The sequence below is a fragment of the Diabrotica virgifera genome, chromosome 6 (assembly GCF_917563875.1).
Source record: "Diabrotica virgifera virgifera chromosome 6, PGI_DIABVI_V3a".
NCBI lineage: Eukaryota > Metazoa > Arthropoda > Insecta > Coleoptera > Chrysomelidae > Diabrotica > Diabrotica virgifera.
Window position 1 is genome coordinate 173,877,103 of NC_065448.1, and position 19,637 is coordinate 173,896,739.

General features: G+C 32.1%; 1 protein-coding gene across 2 annotated transcripts in view; it reads right to left on the bottom strand.

Moving 5' to 3' along the window:
• The window catches only part of LOC114333064 (cAMP-dependent protein kinase type II regulatory subunit), a 358,330-nt gene that overhangs the window by 114,565 nt on the left and 224,128 nt on the right, over positions 1-19,637 (bottom strand). For both annotated transcript variants that reach the window (XM_050654336.1, XM_050654337.1), the window contains exon 2: positions 2,327-2,609. In XM_050654336.1, coding sequence (XP_050510293.1) covers positions 2,327-2,609 — 283 coding nt within the window. The remainder of the gene's footprint in view (positions 1-2,326; positions 2,610-19,637) is intronic.

Genomic DNA, 19,637 nt, shown 5'->3' on the forward strand with positions numbered 1-19,637 from the left:
TTAACGGACACCCCGTCCCCCCCAATTAGTCCGTTATATCGAGGTTTTACTGTATTATTTAACTTTTGAGAAAAATGACAAGAAACCTATTTTATTTAGAATGTCCCGAAAAATCTAAAAATATATTTTTCGGAGGAAAATAGAAAATTTTTGGAAAAAGTGCGCGCCGCACCGGCGAAAAAATCGGATGGACACGCTGACACGCATAATTAACAATTAAATAACAACGGTGTAAATTGAAGTTAGACCCGATCAGTCTGCAGAATCTTGAAAATGAATGTTTAAACTATAATTCAAGTACTTGGCAACCTCAAAAATACTAATTTAAATATGATTTTTTAAACTTGAAAACGCATTTTTCAGATTTTAAATCAACTATATCTCGAAAACTATCAAGTTTTGAGAAAAATCAAAGATACCTTTCTTGTTTAGAATGACCCAAAAAACCTAAAAAAATATTCTTCGGGGCAAAAAAGGTGATCTTTTGTATTTGTTTAAAAAAAAAATTAAAACAATTTCTGTCCAAAAATTTCGCCCGGCACCCTTCAGCAGATTTGTTTAAAGGAGATATTTTTGAATAGGAATCCAAAAAGAAACCGAATCAGAAATTTTTTCCGACGGAAGCGGTCTCACCACATGGACTATTATGAGTTTCTAGAGGTAACGCTGTCGAGTTTTTTTATTTTAAACTATTTTTGGGTATCGCTCGGAAGTCAAAAACACGAAATTCTTTGTAACAAAAGGGTGAAAATCAACATTATTTATTTCTAAACAAAAAATAATAAGCATAAAAACAAATATATTTCATCTCACGAAATGTCTGAAGAAAATCTATACAAAATTTGAAAAATAAGTTTTGAGAAAAACGCTTTTAAAGTTTTGACAACTGCATCTTTATCTTCTTATTTGTCTATCAAACCGTAAAAGATTCACATCGGAATATGTATTTTGAATCGCGGAGTAATATACAAAAGAGAAGGGGAATGGTTGTTGAACGTTTCTCACTACGCCCAAGCGTGTTGGCGCGAAACAGCGGCAAAGCGAGTCGAAGGTAGGTAGGTCAACATGCTGTATCTTTGGTAATTTTACTCTGATCAATCTGAAATTTTCAGTGAGTATTCTTGAATCATCATCATTCTCTTGGCCTTTTCCCTATGCGGGGTCGGCTTCCTTAATTGCATTTCACCACACAATTCTATCTTGGGTCATATCAATGTTAATCCCCTTTAACAACATGTCCTGCCTTATCGTCTCCCCCCCAGGTCTTCTTTGGTCTTCCTCTCCTACTCCTTCCAGGAATCTGCACTTCAGCTATTCTTCGTATTGGGTAATTAACGTCTAGACGTTGAACATGACCAAACCATCTTAACCTATGCTCTCTCATTTTGGTATCAATTGGTGCCACCCCTAGACTTCCCCGAATATACTCATTTCTAATTTTATCTTTCTTTGTCACTCCACTCATCCATCTAAGCATTCTCATTTCCGCCACATGCATTCGTTGTTCCTCTTTCTTTTTCACTGACCAACATTCAGTTCCGTACATCATAGCCGGTCTTATGGCTGTTTTATAGAATTTTCCCTTCAGCTTCATTGGAATTTTTCTGTCACACAACATACCACTTCTTTCCATTTCATCCATCCAGCCCGAATTCTACTGCATGCATCTCCATCTATTTCTCCATTACACTGTAATACCGATCCTAGGTACTTAAAACTATTGCTTTTCACAATCATTTCACCATCCAAAGATACCATTTTACTTGTAGTAACTCCATCTTTAAATGAGCATTCCAAATACTCTGTTTTTGTCCTACTAAGTTTTAAACCTTTTTCCTCTAGAGCTTGTGTCCACTGTTCCAGTTTTTGTTCTAAGTCTCTTTCACTATTTCCTACTAACACTACATCATCAGCATACATTAAGCACCATGGAATGCTACCCTGTAGTTTCGCTGTTATCTGGTCCAAAACTAATGATAATAAATAAGGACTAAGCACCGAGCCTTGGTGCAATCCTACTTTCACCTGAAATTTATCAGTCTCTCCCACAAAAAATGTGAGTATTCTTGAAATTATGCATTTTTATTTAAAATAATAAAAAAATTAAATATTTCAAACCATCATCATCATCATTCAACTCGGATCTATCCACTGCTGGATATAGGTCTCCCTCAGTCTTTTCAATCCATACGCACCCGTTAATGCAGTACTTGGGCAAGATTTAATAAATATCTGTGCTCGATATCTGCCTTTATACATTTGAGCATTCAACCGTATCTTATTGTATATTTTATTAACTTTAATTTCAGTTAAAAGTGTATCTTACCTTTGAATTACATAAAAATTATCGCCGTCATCTCCTTGTTTGATTACCAATTCATCCTTTTTGACCACTCTTTCGAACATTGCATCCAAGACATCGTTCATTTGATCTTTATCCAGAGATCTGAACAGCAATATGTTTTTAACAGCAGTGGCCAATCTCTGACGTTGCTCATCAGATTTTGGATACACCAACTTGGCGCCATCATCATCGTCGTCGTCCTCTTCTGGATCGTAAGTTTCTGCGAACACTGATTTACGCCTACCAGCAAACCGGATTGAAGGTTCTGAAACAACAAAAATACGATAACTTCATTTTTGTAGGTTTTTTTTAATTCAGTTTAAATTTTATAATAAACTATTTTTAATGGGAAATAAGCCACAATTTGACCAAAAAAAATGATTTTATTAACGTTTCGAAGCCCAAATCGGGTTTCGTTGTCAAAATACAAAATACTACTAAAATAAATAAAAATGTTGTTGCCAAGTAAAAAAAAATTCTTCTAATAATTTATTTAATCTGACTCATTTATATTGGCAATTCAGACGTATATTATATTAAAGTAGAAGACTTTAAAATGATATCGCCAATATTTATGAATTGCGTTCCTGGGACGACTTTACTAAAAGATAGTTCATTCGATTACATGAAATCAATCCCAACTCAAGAATATCCGTCACAAAAAAAATCATAGCATGTAATATGTCTTTAAAAAGACAACCAAATGCAACGATGACAGTAAAATTCTCGCGTTAGAGATTCCATAGTAAATTACGAGGGAAAACCAGGAAAAAACCTCGTGATACTATCCCGACATCGTAAGTATCTGGTCTTACATTTAATTTACTTTCAAAAAACTAATACCAAATTCTGACTTTAATATGTTTAAATTATAAATAATATTAATAATATATAGATATACAATAAGTAATACTAAAATATAAAATTTGTACTAACTCGATATGTTATTGACATACTCATCGTGGTATTTTCTTTCTATTGACTTCCTCTTTCAGTATGGGTAACCACATCCTACTGCATTCTACCGAGGAATTTGCGACACAATTGGTTTCATTTAACATAATTAGAGCCGCTTCTTTGATTTTTCTCTTTTTACTATCTGATTCTTTCAGGACTATACTTGAAAGAGGAAGTCAATAGAAAGAAAATACCACGATTAGTAAGTCAATAACATATCGAGTTAGTACAAATTTTATATTTTAGTATTACTTATTGTATATCTATATATTATTAATATTATTTATAATTTAAACATATTAAAGTCAGAATTTGGTATTAGTTTTTTGAAAGTAAATTAAATGTAAGACCAAATACTTACGATGTCGGGATAGTATCACGAGGTTATTTCCTGGTTTTCCCTCGTGATTTACTATGTAATCTCTAACGCGAGAATTTTACTGTCATCATTGCATTTGGTTGTCTTTTTAAAGACATATTACATGCTATGATTTTTTTTGTGAGGGATATTCTTGAGTTGGAATTGATTTCATGTAATCGAATGAACTATCTTTTAGTAAAGTCGTCCCAGAAACGCAACTCATAAATATTGGCGATATCATTTTAAAGTCTTCTACTTTAAAATGTATAATATCACAGCAACTGTAGGAGGCTGTGATAATATACGTCTGAATTGCCAATAGAAATGAGTCAGATTAAATACATTTTTTACAATATGTTTTAAACAAAAACTCTATTTTGGAAAAAAATGTGTATTTTGGATAAAGTTGCGAAAGTTCATTAAGGTGTTTCTGTACCAGATCTTGAACTACTGCCTTCCAACATAAACAAGTTACAGTCACAGGGACAGCATAGGGAATAATCACATCGTCCAAACCTCAACTCCCTACAACAATATAGACAGTACGTAGCAGTTAATGACATGCCATCAAGAAGTCAGACTCAGGTCTCTATTACAGAATAGTGCTTTCATTTTGAAGAACGTACTCCTGGCTATTTTGATCCAAATGTTGTTTTTAAGATTAATCTTGTATCGCTTCCGTTGTTACACTTATAATGTACGTTTCAAATAAAACAGTGCATACATGTTACAAAAAAATCGCTACAATTTTAAAAATACTTTAAAATTTAAAAATTTTCAGTTCAAAGAAAACTATTGCACTTAATTTACTCTTATTCCGTAAGAGTTACTGAACAAGATTATAAAATAATTGATGGATTCGACCGTTACTTGATGGAAGTTTATTTTATCTAACAATAAAACACTGAAAACGTTTGTTTTCTATACTTCCACAAAATTTATTACAATAAAGTGACTACAGCTGTTTCGGCAGAGTGCCTTTCTCAAGTGATTTAGTTTACAATGGTTTGCCTATTTAAAGTCTTTAACTGAAGAGGTTGAGGAGTGGGGAGCTGATTGTCTCCAGTTGGTCATTCAGAATTATATCTGTATTTTTCAATTTATTAATTTCCATAGATTCTAATAAAGATAGCTTAAGGCCTTTATCTTGAATATGCAGAATTTGAAACTGTTCATTAAAAGAATGATTATGATCTAGAAGGTGAAGTGCGTATGTAGAAGTATCTGTTTTTCTATTGTTGAAAGCCCTTTTGTGTTCTGCTATCCGTTTGTCAAAGGTTCTGCCAGTTTGACCGATGTAAGTTTTCGGACAGTCACCAAAAGTTAGTTTGTACACATCACTCTGTAGTTGCTTTCTCTTTCGGCTTTTATTGTTCTTAATATATTTACTTAAGTTGTTGTTAGTTCTGAAAGCTGGTGTTATTCCTTTCTTTTTTATGTATCTGGCTATTTTTGTTGTTATCTTGCCAGTATATGTCAGAGAGCAGAAGGTACTGGGTTCTTTCTGTGGTGGTGGATACACTAATTTCAGGGCTTTCTTATGGAGTTTTTGGTTTAAAATTTTGTTAACTGTTTGTTCGTTATAGCCATTGTTTACTGCTATTTGTTTAATGATGTTTAGTTCTATCCCGACGTTATTTTTTGTCATGGGAATTTCTGTCAGTCTATGTATCATGCTATGGTAGGCTGCTAATTTGTGTTGTGTAGGATGGGATGATGAATTGTGTATGGTTGTGTCAGTATGGGTAGGTTTATGACACAAAAGGGCTTTCAACAATAGAAAAACAGACACTTCTACATACGCACTTCATTAAAAGAATGATTATGATCTAGAAGGTGAACATTTTCAAATTCTGCATATTCAAAATAAAGGCCTTAAGCAATCTTTATTAGAATCTATGGAAATTAATAAATTGAAAAATACAGATATAATTCTGAATGACCAACTCGAGACAAACAGCTCCCCACTCCTCAACCTCTTCAGTTAAAGACTTTAAATAGGCAAACCATTGTAAACTAAATCACTTGAGAAAGGCACTCTGCCGAAACAGCTGTAGTCACTTAGTTGTAATAAATTTTGTGGAAGTATACAAAACAAACGTTTTCAGTGTTTTATTGTTAGATAAGATTATAAAAAATGAAATAAAACATAATTAAACGTCATCTAGTCTAGACTTAATAAAAAAAAATACAGAGAATGTATAAACCTATTTGTAAAACTCTCATTCATATGTCTGCTACTTAATAATTCGCATTTACGATCAATATCAAGTAAGAACATAACCAGTAAGTAAAATAACGTTAGCTGCATTACAATAGCAGGTGCAGGTCAATAACACGTTTTGCATTCGTTGGAAGGTGTATTTTATCATTGCCATATTAAGCAATGCAATGAGCAATATTAACGACCGTAGTCACATGTATTTTGTTATATCACACAGATAAATTCATACGAATTGGAAAAGGAATCATTTGCATATAAAATAAGGAATGAAGACCTCATTAGACTATGAAGACCTCATTAGACTATGAAGTGCTTTCTGCATAGTATTGTTAATTAGAAATGTGAGGTGTATATAAAAGCATGTATTGCACTAATAATAAATAATTTTTTATTGCATTTTCCAGCGGGCATAGGCGCAAAATGTCACTAACTTGTTTTAAATCGAAAAATTTAACGCAGAATGAAAGATTACATTATTACAGAGGGCCGAAAGTCCCTTAGAATAACCAAAAGTTTTTTTTAATTAGATATTTGAAATTAACAATCACACTCATTTTTCCCTTTTTTTTTTATCCCTGTAACTTATTAAAATAAACATAATAAAACTTTTCAGAGACTTTCGGCCCTCGGTAAGTCGGTAATAATATAATCTTTCATTCTAAGCGAGTTTAAATTTTTCAAAAATACTTATTAGTTTTCTCAGGATTCGAAAAAAATGGATGCATTTAAAATACATTGGCGCGAAATTTTGCACCTACGCCCTTAATTCAACATAAAATGCACAACAGCTGTTGTTGGCCTCCTATGTTCTGTTTAAAAATTAAAAAGTAGTTTTTCTCTCGTATTTAAATGTGTTTCTTGGCCAATAGATACCACAGTTGACACGTGAGGTATCTGACCCTGTTTTTGAATTTTATGCACCTCGATAATCGAAACCTATGTTTCCTGCAGTGAGTCTGGTGTACTTTTTAAATTATTAATAATTTAAGGCCAAAATGCACCATTTTAAGAACTTAAGTCTACCAGTAAAAAGTAAAGCATTTTGAATGGACTTGTAGTTAATTATTCGAGAAAACCCGTTTAAATCTTTAAAATGGCGATTTAGGTACGAAAACTGTAAAAAACATGGAATTATGAATTTTCAATAAATGTTGTAAATATTGTAAATACTGTATAATATTGTAAAACTGAACCTGCCACTTTGATATTGCGTGGAAAGTTGGTCTTATAGTTTTAAATATGTGGTTAAAATTTCAGAATGATCCATATATTAGTTTAAAAGTTATTCAATTTATTTCTTTGTTTATCCCAACCACCTTTTTTTGCTATAAAATAAGTTAGAAAAAAATGAACTTAGAATGATTCTGCGAATGGCACAAGCAAGTGAGATAGTTATCTCATATTAAGAGAATTAAGAAAAGTTAGAAAAAACTATTTTAAACATTACAAAACCTAATTAAAAAATGGCCCTCGCTATGGCCCGGGAAATAGCTATTTGTATAACAAGGCAGCAAAGTGCTACTTTTCCTCCCGAGAATGAAGTTTACTGCCCGAGGCGTAGCGGAGGGCAGTAATCATTCAAGGGAGAAAAAGGCACTTTACTCCCATGTTATACATACATATAGTTTTTCCACCTCCCTCACATTACAAGAAATTTTTTCGTTTTTAAACCATTTATTTATGTAACTAACAAAATTTATTAGAGAACTAAAACTATGGGCCATTCCACGAACATACGCCTGTTTTGGATTACTTCGACAACGAATATTTTACTGTGCAAAATAAGAAGAACGAAAGTAAATTGCAAATTACATTGTTGTTTATTGGAATAATTATTAGCGCCATTTACTTTCGTACTTCTTATGTTGCACAGTAAAATATTCGTTCTCGAAGTAACCCAAAACAGGCGTATGTTCGTGGAATGGGCCATAACAAGTAGGTACAGTATAACTGTCAGTCAACTGTCAAATATAAGTCAAATTAGTAGAGGCCAATAAACTAAAGAAGAAGAAGAATAAGTCAAATTATGAATGTAAACATTGTTAAATCAAAATAACAATCTACTTTTTTTTACCATTCTGCAAAATACAAGGTGCTCTATAAATAAACGTTAATAGTCGAGGAAATGAAACTGAAAAAATGGCAAAATGATTGTTTTATATTTTAAGATATAATATCGTAATATTTCAACCCTTAGGCCATTCGCACACACAGCTGCTAAAAAGAAACCAGTTGGTAATTTTAGTTACCAATCAGTTACTTAGTAGTCACTGTCCATGTATTTTAATGAGCGTCCGCACACAGCACTACTAGTTAGCAGCCGGTCTATAATGCGGGAATGATCAGTCGACAGCGGACTGGACATGCAGGTCGCTGGGGGACTAGTTTCCAGCCTATTGTGATATTTTGTTAAAGTTTAACACGCAAAATCGGCGGAATCGTTTAATATAAAATTAGTGCAAGAAGTGGAAAACATCCGTGCCTATATAAACTTAATTAACTAGTACCTATTGATGGGAAATAATCCACAATTTTACTAAAAAAATGATTTTATTAACGTTTCGTAGTCCAAATCGGATGCCGTTGTCAAAATACAAAAAATATTAATGAATTAAACAAAAATGTTGTTGCTTAGTAAAAAATTCTTCTAATATGTATGTATTTTTTTTTTAATCTGACTCATTTATATCGACAATTCAGACATATATTATATAGGTCTGGATCCCGCGTATGAAAAAAAAGTTGATTAATAGCAAGCTGAAAATTTGTTAATAGCTTAAGGGTGTCTAGTCGAATAAACTTTGATATGTGTGAACACTGGAACAGGGGTAGTTTTAATTGTGGAACAGGTTAAAAATTTGGAACAGTCACAGCACGAAAACGGCACATTTATTTTGTCCGACAGAACAGACTTAAATTCTTCGAACAGAGATTAAACTCCCATTCAAAAATCAGACTGCTATTTATCACCAAATGGGCGTTTTAATGAGTGGAACATGTAGGATATGTCAAATGACAGGAATTATGACAGGTAATAAATAGCAGTCTGATTTTTTCATGAGAGTTTAATCTCTGTTCGGAGAGTTTAAGTCTGTTCTGTCGGACAAAATAAGTGTGCCGTTTTCGTGCTGTAACCGTTCCAAATTTTTAACCTGTTCCACAATTAAAACTACCCCTGTTTCAGTGTTCCCATATATCAAAGTTTATTCGACTAGACACCCTTAAGCTATTAACAAATTTTCAGCTTGCTATTAATCAACTTTTTTTTCATACGCGGGATCCAGACCTAATACATTTTAAAGTAGAAGACTTTAAAATGATATTGCTAATATTTATGAGTTGCGTTTCTGCGACGACTCTACTGAAAGATAGTTTATTCGATTACATGAAATCAACCCTAACTCAAGAATATCCGTCACAAAAAATCATGACATGTGATCTGTTTTTAAAAATACAACTACATGCAACGGTGACAATAAATAATGACAACAATATGATTTTAAAGTCTTCTACGTTAAAATGTATAATATATGTCTAAATTTCCGATATAAATGAGTCAGATTAAATAAATTATTAGAAGAATTTTTTACTAAGCAACAACATTTTTGTTTAATTCATTAATATTTTTTGTACTTTGACAACGGCATCCGATTTGGACGTCGAAATATTAATAAAAATATTTTTTAGTAAAATTGTGGCTTCTTTCCCATCAAAAACTAGTTGATTACAAAAATTTCACAAGAAAATAGATTCAGGACCAGGGCCGTCTTAACCCGGGGGTGCAAGGGGTGCGAGGCACCCGGGCGCCAAGTCCAAGGGGCGCAAGCCAAACACTTGCTAGGCTCAAACTTGCGCTTTTTGTCCTTAAAAAAAACTACAAATAACAAAAACATACAAGTGCACTTTCGGTATTTTTTACAAAGGCTGTGCTTACTACACCGACAATATGCAAATGAAATATGAAACCCATTTAGATTAGTCCGACAATAATTTCAAAAAGGTGACCCGTACACTATTTTGACCAATATTGAATTTCGAGTGACAATGAATCACCACCATCTTGTAAAAATTATCAGTGTATCCGCATAATCTTTTATAAATAGGAAAATATAAATAATACTGATTTTCAAAAAACTAATTTTCTTCATTACGTTTGCGACAAGAAAGCCGTTCATTATGTTTTTTTACAAAGACACGAGAAAAGTTGTAGTCACTTAATTTTTGTAAAAAAATATGTAGATCTAAAAAAAGACTTACTATTAGAAAGTCATAGAGTAGATTCTGTCAATCAAGCGTCAATTGAACGCGAAAGAAAAAGGTGGAAGGCGGTTTTAGAAAGAATTATCGAAATAATATTTTTAGCACGACAAAATTTACCGTTAAGAGGAACTAGTCAAAGGTTGTAGGAATCGGATAACGGTAGCTTTTTAAAATCAATAGAATGTATTTCCAATTTTGATAATACGCTATCAGAACACATTGCACGAATTCAAAGTGATCAGCATCGTATGCCTCATTATCTTGGGCAGAATATTCAAAATGAATTGATAATAGTGTAATTGGTGAAAAAATTAAATGCACAATGTTGATCTTTTAAAACAATCTAAATATTATTCTATAATAATTTTAGATTGCACACCTGATATTTCACACCAGGAACAACTTACTATTGTTGTTACGTTCGTTTATCTCAATTCGTCAACATAGCTTGCCGAAGTTAGACATTTTCTAGGTTTCTTACCGGTTACTGCTACACCTGACAAGGATTAGCAAATTATTTGTTAGAATTTTTGACATTAATGAATATTCATTTAGATGATTTACGAGGCCAAGGGTAATGGGGCAAATATAAGAGGAAAAAATATTGGCCTTCAAAAAAAAATTTAGACATGAATCCTCGTGCGTTTTGTTACTTGTGCGGCTCACAGCCTTAATTTAGTGCTAAATGATGCCGCTAAATGCTCAATGGAGATAACAAATTTTAATTGTTAAAGAAATTTATGTTTTTTTTCGCATCAACATTACGGTGGAATGTCATAATGAATGAGATACCCACCTTTACCTTTACATTAAAACCGCTTTCAAATACGCGATGTAGAAAAACAACATATAGATACAACAATGACACAAGAAACATCGTAAGCTCATTGATGACAAAATTAGAGAACTTTAAGTTTATCTGCTCTATCGTGTCACATACGATATTTTAGCAAAGGTTAATATTGCCAGCAAGACTTTGCAAACGAGTGATATTATTATTTCGGAAGCTGTTAAGATGCTTGATCAAGTTAGTAAAGATTTAACCGCCAGCCGCACTGACACTGCGTGTGAGCAGATAAGTATTAATTGACTCGGTATCAATTGCTAAAGAACCAGATTGCGAAACTAAATTTTCTGAAACTGTTCGTCCACGTCCCCGAAAAAGATATTTCAATTACAAGGCTGCAGACGAGCCTCTTTTAGACCCAAAACAAAATTTTACAGTTAACATCTATTATTATTTATTGGACATTGCCATTGCAAAATTAAGTGAAAGATTTGAAATATTGAGGGAACATAATTATAACTTTTCTTTCTTGGAAAGTATATGGAGTTGGAGAAACTCCGAAGAAAACTTAAAAAAACACAATGTTTAAATTTACAAAAAAACCTAGCGCATTTAAATAGATCTCATATAGATGGTGAAGATCTATTTTATGAATTAGAATTGTTACCAATATTTTTTATAAATATAGACACAACTTCACTCGATATTTTAAGTTATATATATTCTAATCATTTACTCTTCGTTTTCCCAAATCTTTCTACATATCTAAGGATATATTTAACACTTCCAATAACAATACCTGAAGGAGAAAAGTAGTTGTAGAAGGAGAAAACTTAAGTTGATCAAAAATTATCTGCGCTCAACAATGGACCAAGACAGATTAACAAACCTGGCTTTAATAAGTATAGAAAAGCAAGTGAAAATGGATATCACCGAAGCAACAAAAACATTTGCCAACTTAAAAGCTAGAAAAATTGACTTTGATATACTTTAAAAAGTATGGTATAGTGTTATAAGATTGATCTTTTTTGAATACTGAAACCATCTTTTTTAATATATAAATAAAGAAAGCAAACCTAATTAGTTTTAGTTTTAGCGTACCTATAACCTATATAATCTTCTGACAAAAGGGGGCGCAAAGATTAGTCTTGAACCCCGGCGCCGTGTATGGTTAAGACGGCTCTGTTCAGGACAACATAATATATAAACTTAAACACCGCCTAACAAAGCTACTCAGTACAAAGTACAGTCAAGAAGTGACTCGTTTTATTAATTTTCGGTAGCGTAATGTGCGAGCCATAGTTGATAACCCGTTGATAACTCTGATTACCAACTAGTTTAGTTTCTTTTTAGTAGCTGTGTGTGCGAAAGGCCTTACAACCACCCTTGTTGGAGCTATATACCTATATAAAAAATTGACTTATCCTAAAAGAATAATTTCGGCTTGCATCGATCTACATAAAAATTTGGGATTAGGATCATCTCATCCTGTACTTCATATTCTATATCATGCTCAAGAGCGTTTATTATTTTTATGGGTGTAAACTACCCCTTATTGTTAAAAATTATATAAAAACATTGTAAACTTTAATATGGGTAACATTTGGTTTTGATTGGTTAAATAATGATTGTTATATGCTAAAGGATATAATATCATAATATTTCAACCCTTAAAAACCACCCTTAATAACATTGCAATTTTTATAAATAGATAATTTAATAGATCTATTCAGAAAAAAAAGTAGAATTAAAGAATTACAAAAACATTTATTTACACAAAAATATGAATTTACAAATATGTACACATACAAATAGTTTTTTTAGTCATCTTCCAGTATACGAACCGGTTCTGTGGTATTATATTATACATTGAAAATGCTATATAAGAGGACTATTCAAATTTTTCGAAAACAAAAATTCGTTTTTTGTTTAGGGCCTTGTATAGGGCGTCAATAAGTTATATTTCATCAATGGAATACCATGACGTCACTTTTACTTTTACTCCCTAGGGAGTAAAAGTACTTTGTCTCCCTAGGGAGGAAAAGTACGACTTTGCTCCCTACAATGAGGTCAGGAAATGTATACTTTGGATAGAGGTACGTGGAAAAATTATTTTTTCGTATTTTTTTACAAATTAAAATTCACTTGTCCTGCGACAATTAATAGGAATTGGAAAAGACTGTAAGACTTGTGGGCTCAAAATGGTCTGACTCAGCCATGTTGTCTTTATAAATTAATAAAAGAATTTAGATGTGATTCTATTCACTGTAAAGGGTTATTATACCCTATATCTGTGGCTTTTGCCCAGTATTCATGTTTTTTGTTGTGTTGTTAAGCAATTGCTCTTCTATGAAGATATTTTAAGAGGACGTAAGTTTTTCACTCATTTTTTATATGAAAAAAATCTTATCCTAAATATGCCCTTTTAGGAAGCTCTGATGATGGCACGTTATGTGTTGAAAGTACTTAGCTGATATAAAATATATTTTTTACACACTATCAAAAGTTTTTTGAAAACATACACCTGTTTGCCGTTTTGACCCACAATTAATAGGGACGAAGATAGTAGCATTTTTTTAATTCACAGCTTGTTTATAACAATTAATAAACCTAATTAGTGGCATTTGAAAGATTAAGAAAGGAGAGATTAAAAATAAGCCTTTGGAGTCGTTTACATAGCTTTAAAATGTGGTGATTCAATTCGTTCAGCTAGGAGTAGTGGCGGGTGGACGAAAAGTATTATTTATTATTGGATAGACAGTTCCGCCCTTGCTCAATGACGGGAAAAAACAAGCATCAAAAATACACAACATATATTTGTCAGATTGTCATTAAAATTATTAGATTGATTGTCATAATATAAAATCACATTTTTTAACAATTTGTAATTAATTTTTTAGCTGAATACAAGAAGTTTTTTAATATAATATATTACAGTCCATTCTATCAGAAGTTTGTCCATAACATTTGGTACCTTCGAGCCCGAGAAGCATAAAATTGTGTCCGATCGAACCCGATGATTGAGACAATGGTCTAATAGATCCAGATGGGTATGAAGATTATTGGTTTTTGAAGAATTTATGATTCAGCCAGATTGGATCCGCTCTGCCGATTGAATTAAATGTGAGGTTTTTCCATTTATTATCTTGATTGTTCTTTGTTTATCCTTCATATTTATTTCCTTTCAACAAAGTGCCAATAAATTATTAGATTTTTGAGGATTTTGGGGTTCAATTAAAAATTTTGATTTTGCGCATTGAATAGTTGATTTATAACCTATAATTTTATTTAGCTAAAAAATAATTACTTATTAGATTGATTTGTACACCTTTGTGTGTATGCAAATATGTATTTGAGTTGATTTGGAGTATTAGTTTGTGGAATGCTATACGATTTCTGATTATTATTAGTAGATATTGCTATTATTATTGGATTTATTTAAATATAAATGATTATAGGACCATAGCCAATATTCGGCTAAGTTTGATTATTAGATAAAAGACAGATTTAGATTTGACTTTTATTACTTGATTGCTTAACGTTGATTTTTGAGTTCGTACAATTAAATAATATTATTTGCTACGTATTTTGATTAATATAAAGCTAAAAATGCCTATGAAAGCTTCTGATTTTCGTCAATTATATCGCAAAAGAGATATAATTGAACAAAGATTAAACAATTTTATTAAATTTATAGAGTCGATGACAAATATCGCGATTAATGATTTAAGCGAAGACCATTTTTCGCAGATAGAATTGAATACAGAAAGAACTGAAAGTTTGTTTACTGAATTTGATGAAATCCAAATGTCAATTGAATTAAATTGTCAGGATCAAGATATTCAACAAGAGTATGCGAAAAGACAACGATTAGATACTATATTTTCAAAAACTTTGTCTAGAGCAAGAACGATGTTAAAAAGAAAATGTTCCGATTTATCCAGTTCACAGTCGAAAAGGTTAGACATAAGCCATGAATATAGTGGATTAGAAGGTGTCAAATTACCTCCTATTCAGTTACCTGTCTTTCATGGGGACTATTTGAAGTGGATTGAGTTTAAAGATACTTTTGAAGGGTTAATTCATAATAATAAAGTATTGGCAGATATTCAAAAATATCATTATTTACGTGCGAGTTTAAAAGGTGATGCATTGAAAATTATACAAAGTTTAGATTTTTCTGCACAAAATTACATTTCTGCATGGCAGACTCTATGCAACAGATTTGACAACTCTCGGATGTTAGTAAACAATCATTTAAAAGCTCTTTTTGAGATTGAAAATTTAAATAAAGAATCTGCATTAGGTCTTAGAAGCATGATAGATTCAGTTAAAAAGCATTTATTCGCTTTAAAATCACTTCAACTACCGACTGAACATTGGGATGCTATTATGGTGTATTTGGTAAGTGGTAAATTGGATAAATTTAGTTCTAGGGAATGGGAAAAAAGAAAAATAGATAATTCTTTGCCAAGTTTAAACGAATTTCTTGAATTCTTGAAGAATCGTGCTGATTTTTTGGAAACTATAGAGTTAAGCAATGTGACAAAACCGGATTATAAATCTAATTACCAAGATAAACGCTCTAGATCTCTGCTAACTAGTAAAAGCAGAAGTTGTAATTTTTGTAAACAAAATCATTTGATTTACCTATGTGAAGAATTTCTTAAACTTTCAGTAGCCCAAAGATGGGATAAAATAAAACAATTAAATTTATGCCGAAATTGTTTATGTACCGGACATTCCTACAAACAATGTAAATCGTTCGGTTGTAAGATATGTAAAGCCAAACACAGTTCTCTTTTACATGAAAATAAACCATCTGATATTCATGTTAAAGAAAACAGTTCAATTAATTTCAACCCGAACAATGATTCCGAGAATGAACCAAATAAAGTTAAGTTGTCAACTAATACTTCAGAAAATAATGTTAATAGAAATGAGATTGTTTTAAAAAATAATTGTTCAAATAATGATTATGTACTGTTGAGTACTGCTAAAGTTAGAGTATATGATAGATACGGAAATACTCATATCGCACGAGTAATCCTAGATTCAGGGAGCCAATCATGTTTTATTACAGAGGATTTTCTAAGTAAACTCGATTTAGACACAAATAGAGCAAATATTTGTGTTTCAGGAATTAATAATTCCGTTTCATCTTTAAATAAAAAATGTCAATTAAAAATTGGTTCTATATTAAACAATTTTAAGTCAAATTTACATTGCATAGTGGTGCAACAGATTACTGAGAATTGGCCAACTTATACTTTTAATGTCTCAAATTTCTCAATACCCCCTAATATAACTTTGGCAGATGATTCATTTAATGTAAGCAGTAAGGTAGATATGTTACTTGATGCTAGTTTGTTTTGGGATATAATGTTAGATGGTCGCATAGATCTTGGAAAGAATTTACCCTCCCTCCAAAATACTGTTTTTGGTTATATTGTGGTTGGTAAAGTTCCATATCCAACAAAAAATCATATTAGATGTCATTTTTCACAAATATTTAGTAGTGATGATTTACAATTAGAGAAATTTTGGTCTGTTGAAGAGCCAAAGTCTCATATTTCTTATTCAAAGGATGATGTTTATGTTGAAAATCATTTTAAAAATTCATTTTCTCGATCAGAAACTGGTCAATTTATTGTTAAAATTCCCTGGAAGGAACATCCTTCTGTCCTAGGCGATTCTAAACAATTAGCTGTTAAAAGATTATTGTATTTAGAGGATAGATTTAAGAAATGTCCCGAACTTAAAAATGGTTATTTAAATTTCATGAAAGAATATTTAGATTTAGATCACATGTCAATTGATTATAATTTAGATGCGGAAGGCACCACAGAACCTAATTATTTTTTACCACATCATGGTGTTATCAAAAATGAAAGCCTGACAACCAAACTCCGTGTTGTTTTTAATGGTTCTGCCCCATCGACTAATGGGAAGTCATTGAATGATATCCAATATTCAGGACCAGCAATTCAAAATAATATTTTGAGTATTTTGATTAGATTTAGACAACATGCAGTTGTTGTTGTTTCCGACATCAGCAAAATGTATAGGATGATACTTGTTCATCCCGATGACAGAAGAATGCAAAAAATTGTCTGGAGGAATAGTAGTCCTTCTCAGCCAATTTCAATTTATAATTTAAAAACCGTAACATATGGCACTACCAGTGCGCCATATCTAGCCATTAGGTGTATCCAGCAATTGTCATTTGATAATAAAATCAAGTTTCCTGAAGCAAGTGAAATTATTCTGAGAGATTTTTATGTTGACGATCTCATTACTGGATTTTCAAGTGAGGCTGAAGCTATTAAAAGATGTGATGAAGTGGTCAAAATATTGAAGTCAGCTTGTTTTAATTTAAGGAAATGGTCTTCAAACAGCCAGTTGGTATTAGATCACTTTAAAGATTATTCCGATCCTTTAAAAGTACTTAATTTAGGAGATCACGAGTGTATTAAAACTCTTGGTATTCAATGGTCTAGTAAGTTAGATATTTTCAGTTTTCATGTTGAAAACCCTGATCTTTTATCAAAAATAACGAAGCGCACAATGCTTTCTGCAATCGCAAAAATTTATGATCCTTTAGGTTTAGCCAGTTGTTGTATAATCCTAGTAAAAATTATGATTCAATCTCTTTGGTCGTTAAAACTTGATTGGGATTCCGAAGTCCCCTCTGATTTGTGTGATAAATGGAAAAAGTTCCAGTCTAAGTTATGTCACTTAAATGATTTAAGAATTCCACGGTGCGTTCTGAGTAATAAACCTAAAATAATAGAATTACATGGATTTAGTGATGCTTCACAATACGCATATTGTGCAACAATTTATACTCGATGCATTGATTCACAAGGTTCTATAAATGTTCATTTGTTATGTGCTAAGACTAAGGTCGCCCCAGTCAAAATATTGACTATTCCTCGATTAGAATTGTGTGGTAGCTTATTATTGGTCCAACTTATGAAATCTGTTTCAGATTCTGTTACTTTTCAGTACACTCCATATTATTGGTGTGATTCACAAATTGTTTTGCATTGGCTCAATAATGACCCAGCAAACCTTCAAGTTTTTGTTGGAAACCGTGTTGCAGAAATTCAAAGATGTACTACAATTGAAAATTGGAATTATGTTAGCTCGTCTGAGAATCCTGCAGATATTGGTAGTAGAGGAATTTTGCCAGACCAATTAGCTCACTGTAAGCTCTGGTTTAATGGCCCTCAATTTTTATCAACAGATTTTGATAAAACTAAGTTCTATGATTTACTTGATATATCAAACCTTCCTGAAATGAGAAAGAAATCTAAGGCATTAGTTTCTATAAAAAATGATTTTAATTCACTTTTTTATAAATACTCGAATCTGAACAAATTAATTAGAATTATGGCTTATTGTAGAAGATTTGTTAATAATTCAAAGTCAAAGTCTAATAGTAGAAGGTATGGCCCGATTTCAGCAATCGAATTTACTGATTCAGAGGTTTTTCTTGTTAGATTAGCTCAGACAGAAAGTTTTGTTGAAGAAATTTCATTATTAAATAACGGTAAAGACCTTTCGTCAAAGAGTAGATTATTACCTTTAACGCCTTTTCTAGATGAAACTGGATTATTGAGAGTAGGAGGACGTCTTAGAAAATCTTCTAGGAATTATGATGGGAAACATCCCTTACTATTAGATAAGATTCATGTTTTAAGCAAACTAATATTGAGACATGAGCATGTGCAACTTCAACATGCAGGTCCACAACTCTTGTTAGCGACAGTTCGTCAAAAATTTTGGATAATTGCGGGAATGTCCCTAGCTAAAACAGTTGTAAGGAATTGCATTAGATGCTATCGGTTTAAACCCAAACCTGGTTCTACGATTATGGCTGATTTGCCAGAACATCGTGTTAATATATCACAACCTTTTTTCATAACTGGATTAGATTACGCAGGGCCAGTTACATTAAAGGATAGAAAAGGTCGCGGATGTAAAACGTATAAAGCGTACATATGTTTATTTATTTGCTTCGCCACGAAAGCAGTACATTTAGAATTAATTAGTTCTTTGACATCTGAAGCTTTCATGGCAGGCCTTAGAAGATTTGTTTTTAGACGCGGTAAACCCGGGCATCTGTATTCAGATAACGGTACAAGTTTTGTAGGTGCCAAAAATGAACTAAAAATTTTGTATGATTTCATTAGAAAATCAGAGGATGAAATTGTCACCTCTTGCGCAGCTCAGAATATTATATGGCATTTCATTCCTCCTAGTACTCCAAATTTCGGGGGATTATGGGAAAGTAATATAAAAGGGGTAAAATATCATTTATCTCGTATTATTGGTCAAACCCTTCTAACTTATGAAGAATTCTGTACATTTTTAATTCAGATTGAAGGCACTTTGAATTCACGTCCTTTATATGCTCTATCATCTGATCCTAACGATTACACTCCTTTAACTCCCTCACATTTTTTAATCGGAAGACCGATGACCGCTGTCCCTGATCATACGTTTCAAGGAGAGATAAAAATAAACCAATTGTCCAGATTCCAACTGATTCAGAAATTGTTGCAAGACTTTTGGAAGCAATGGTCAAAGATTTACCTGAATGATCTCCAACAACGTCATAAATAGAGAAGTAGTACTTCCACCATTCAAGTCGGATCTTTAGTGCTCTTAAAATCTGACAATTTGCCCACTTGTCAGT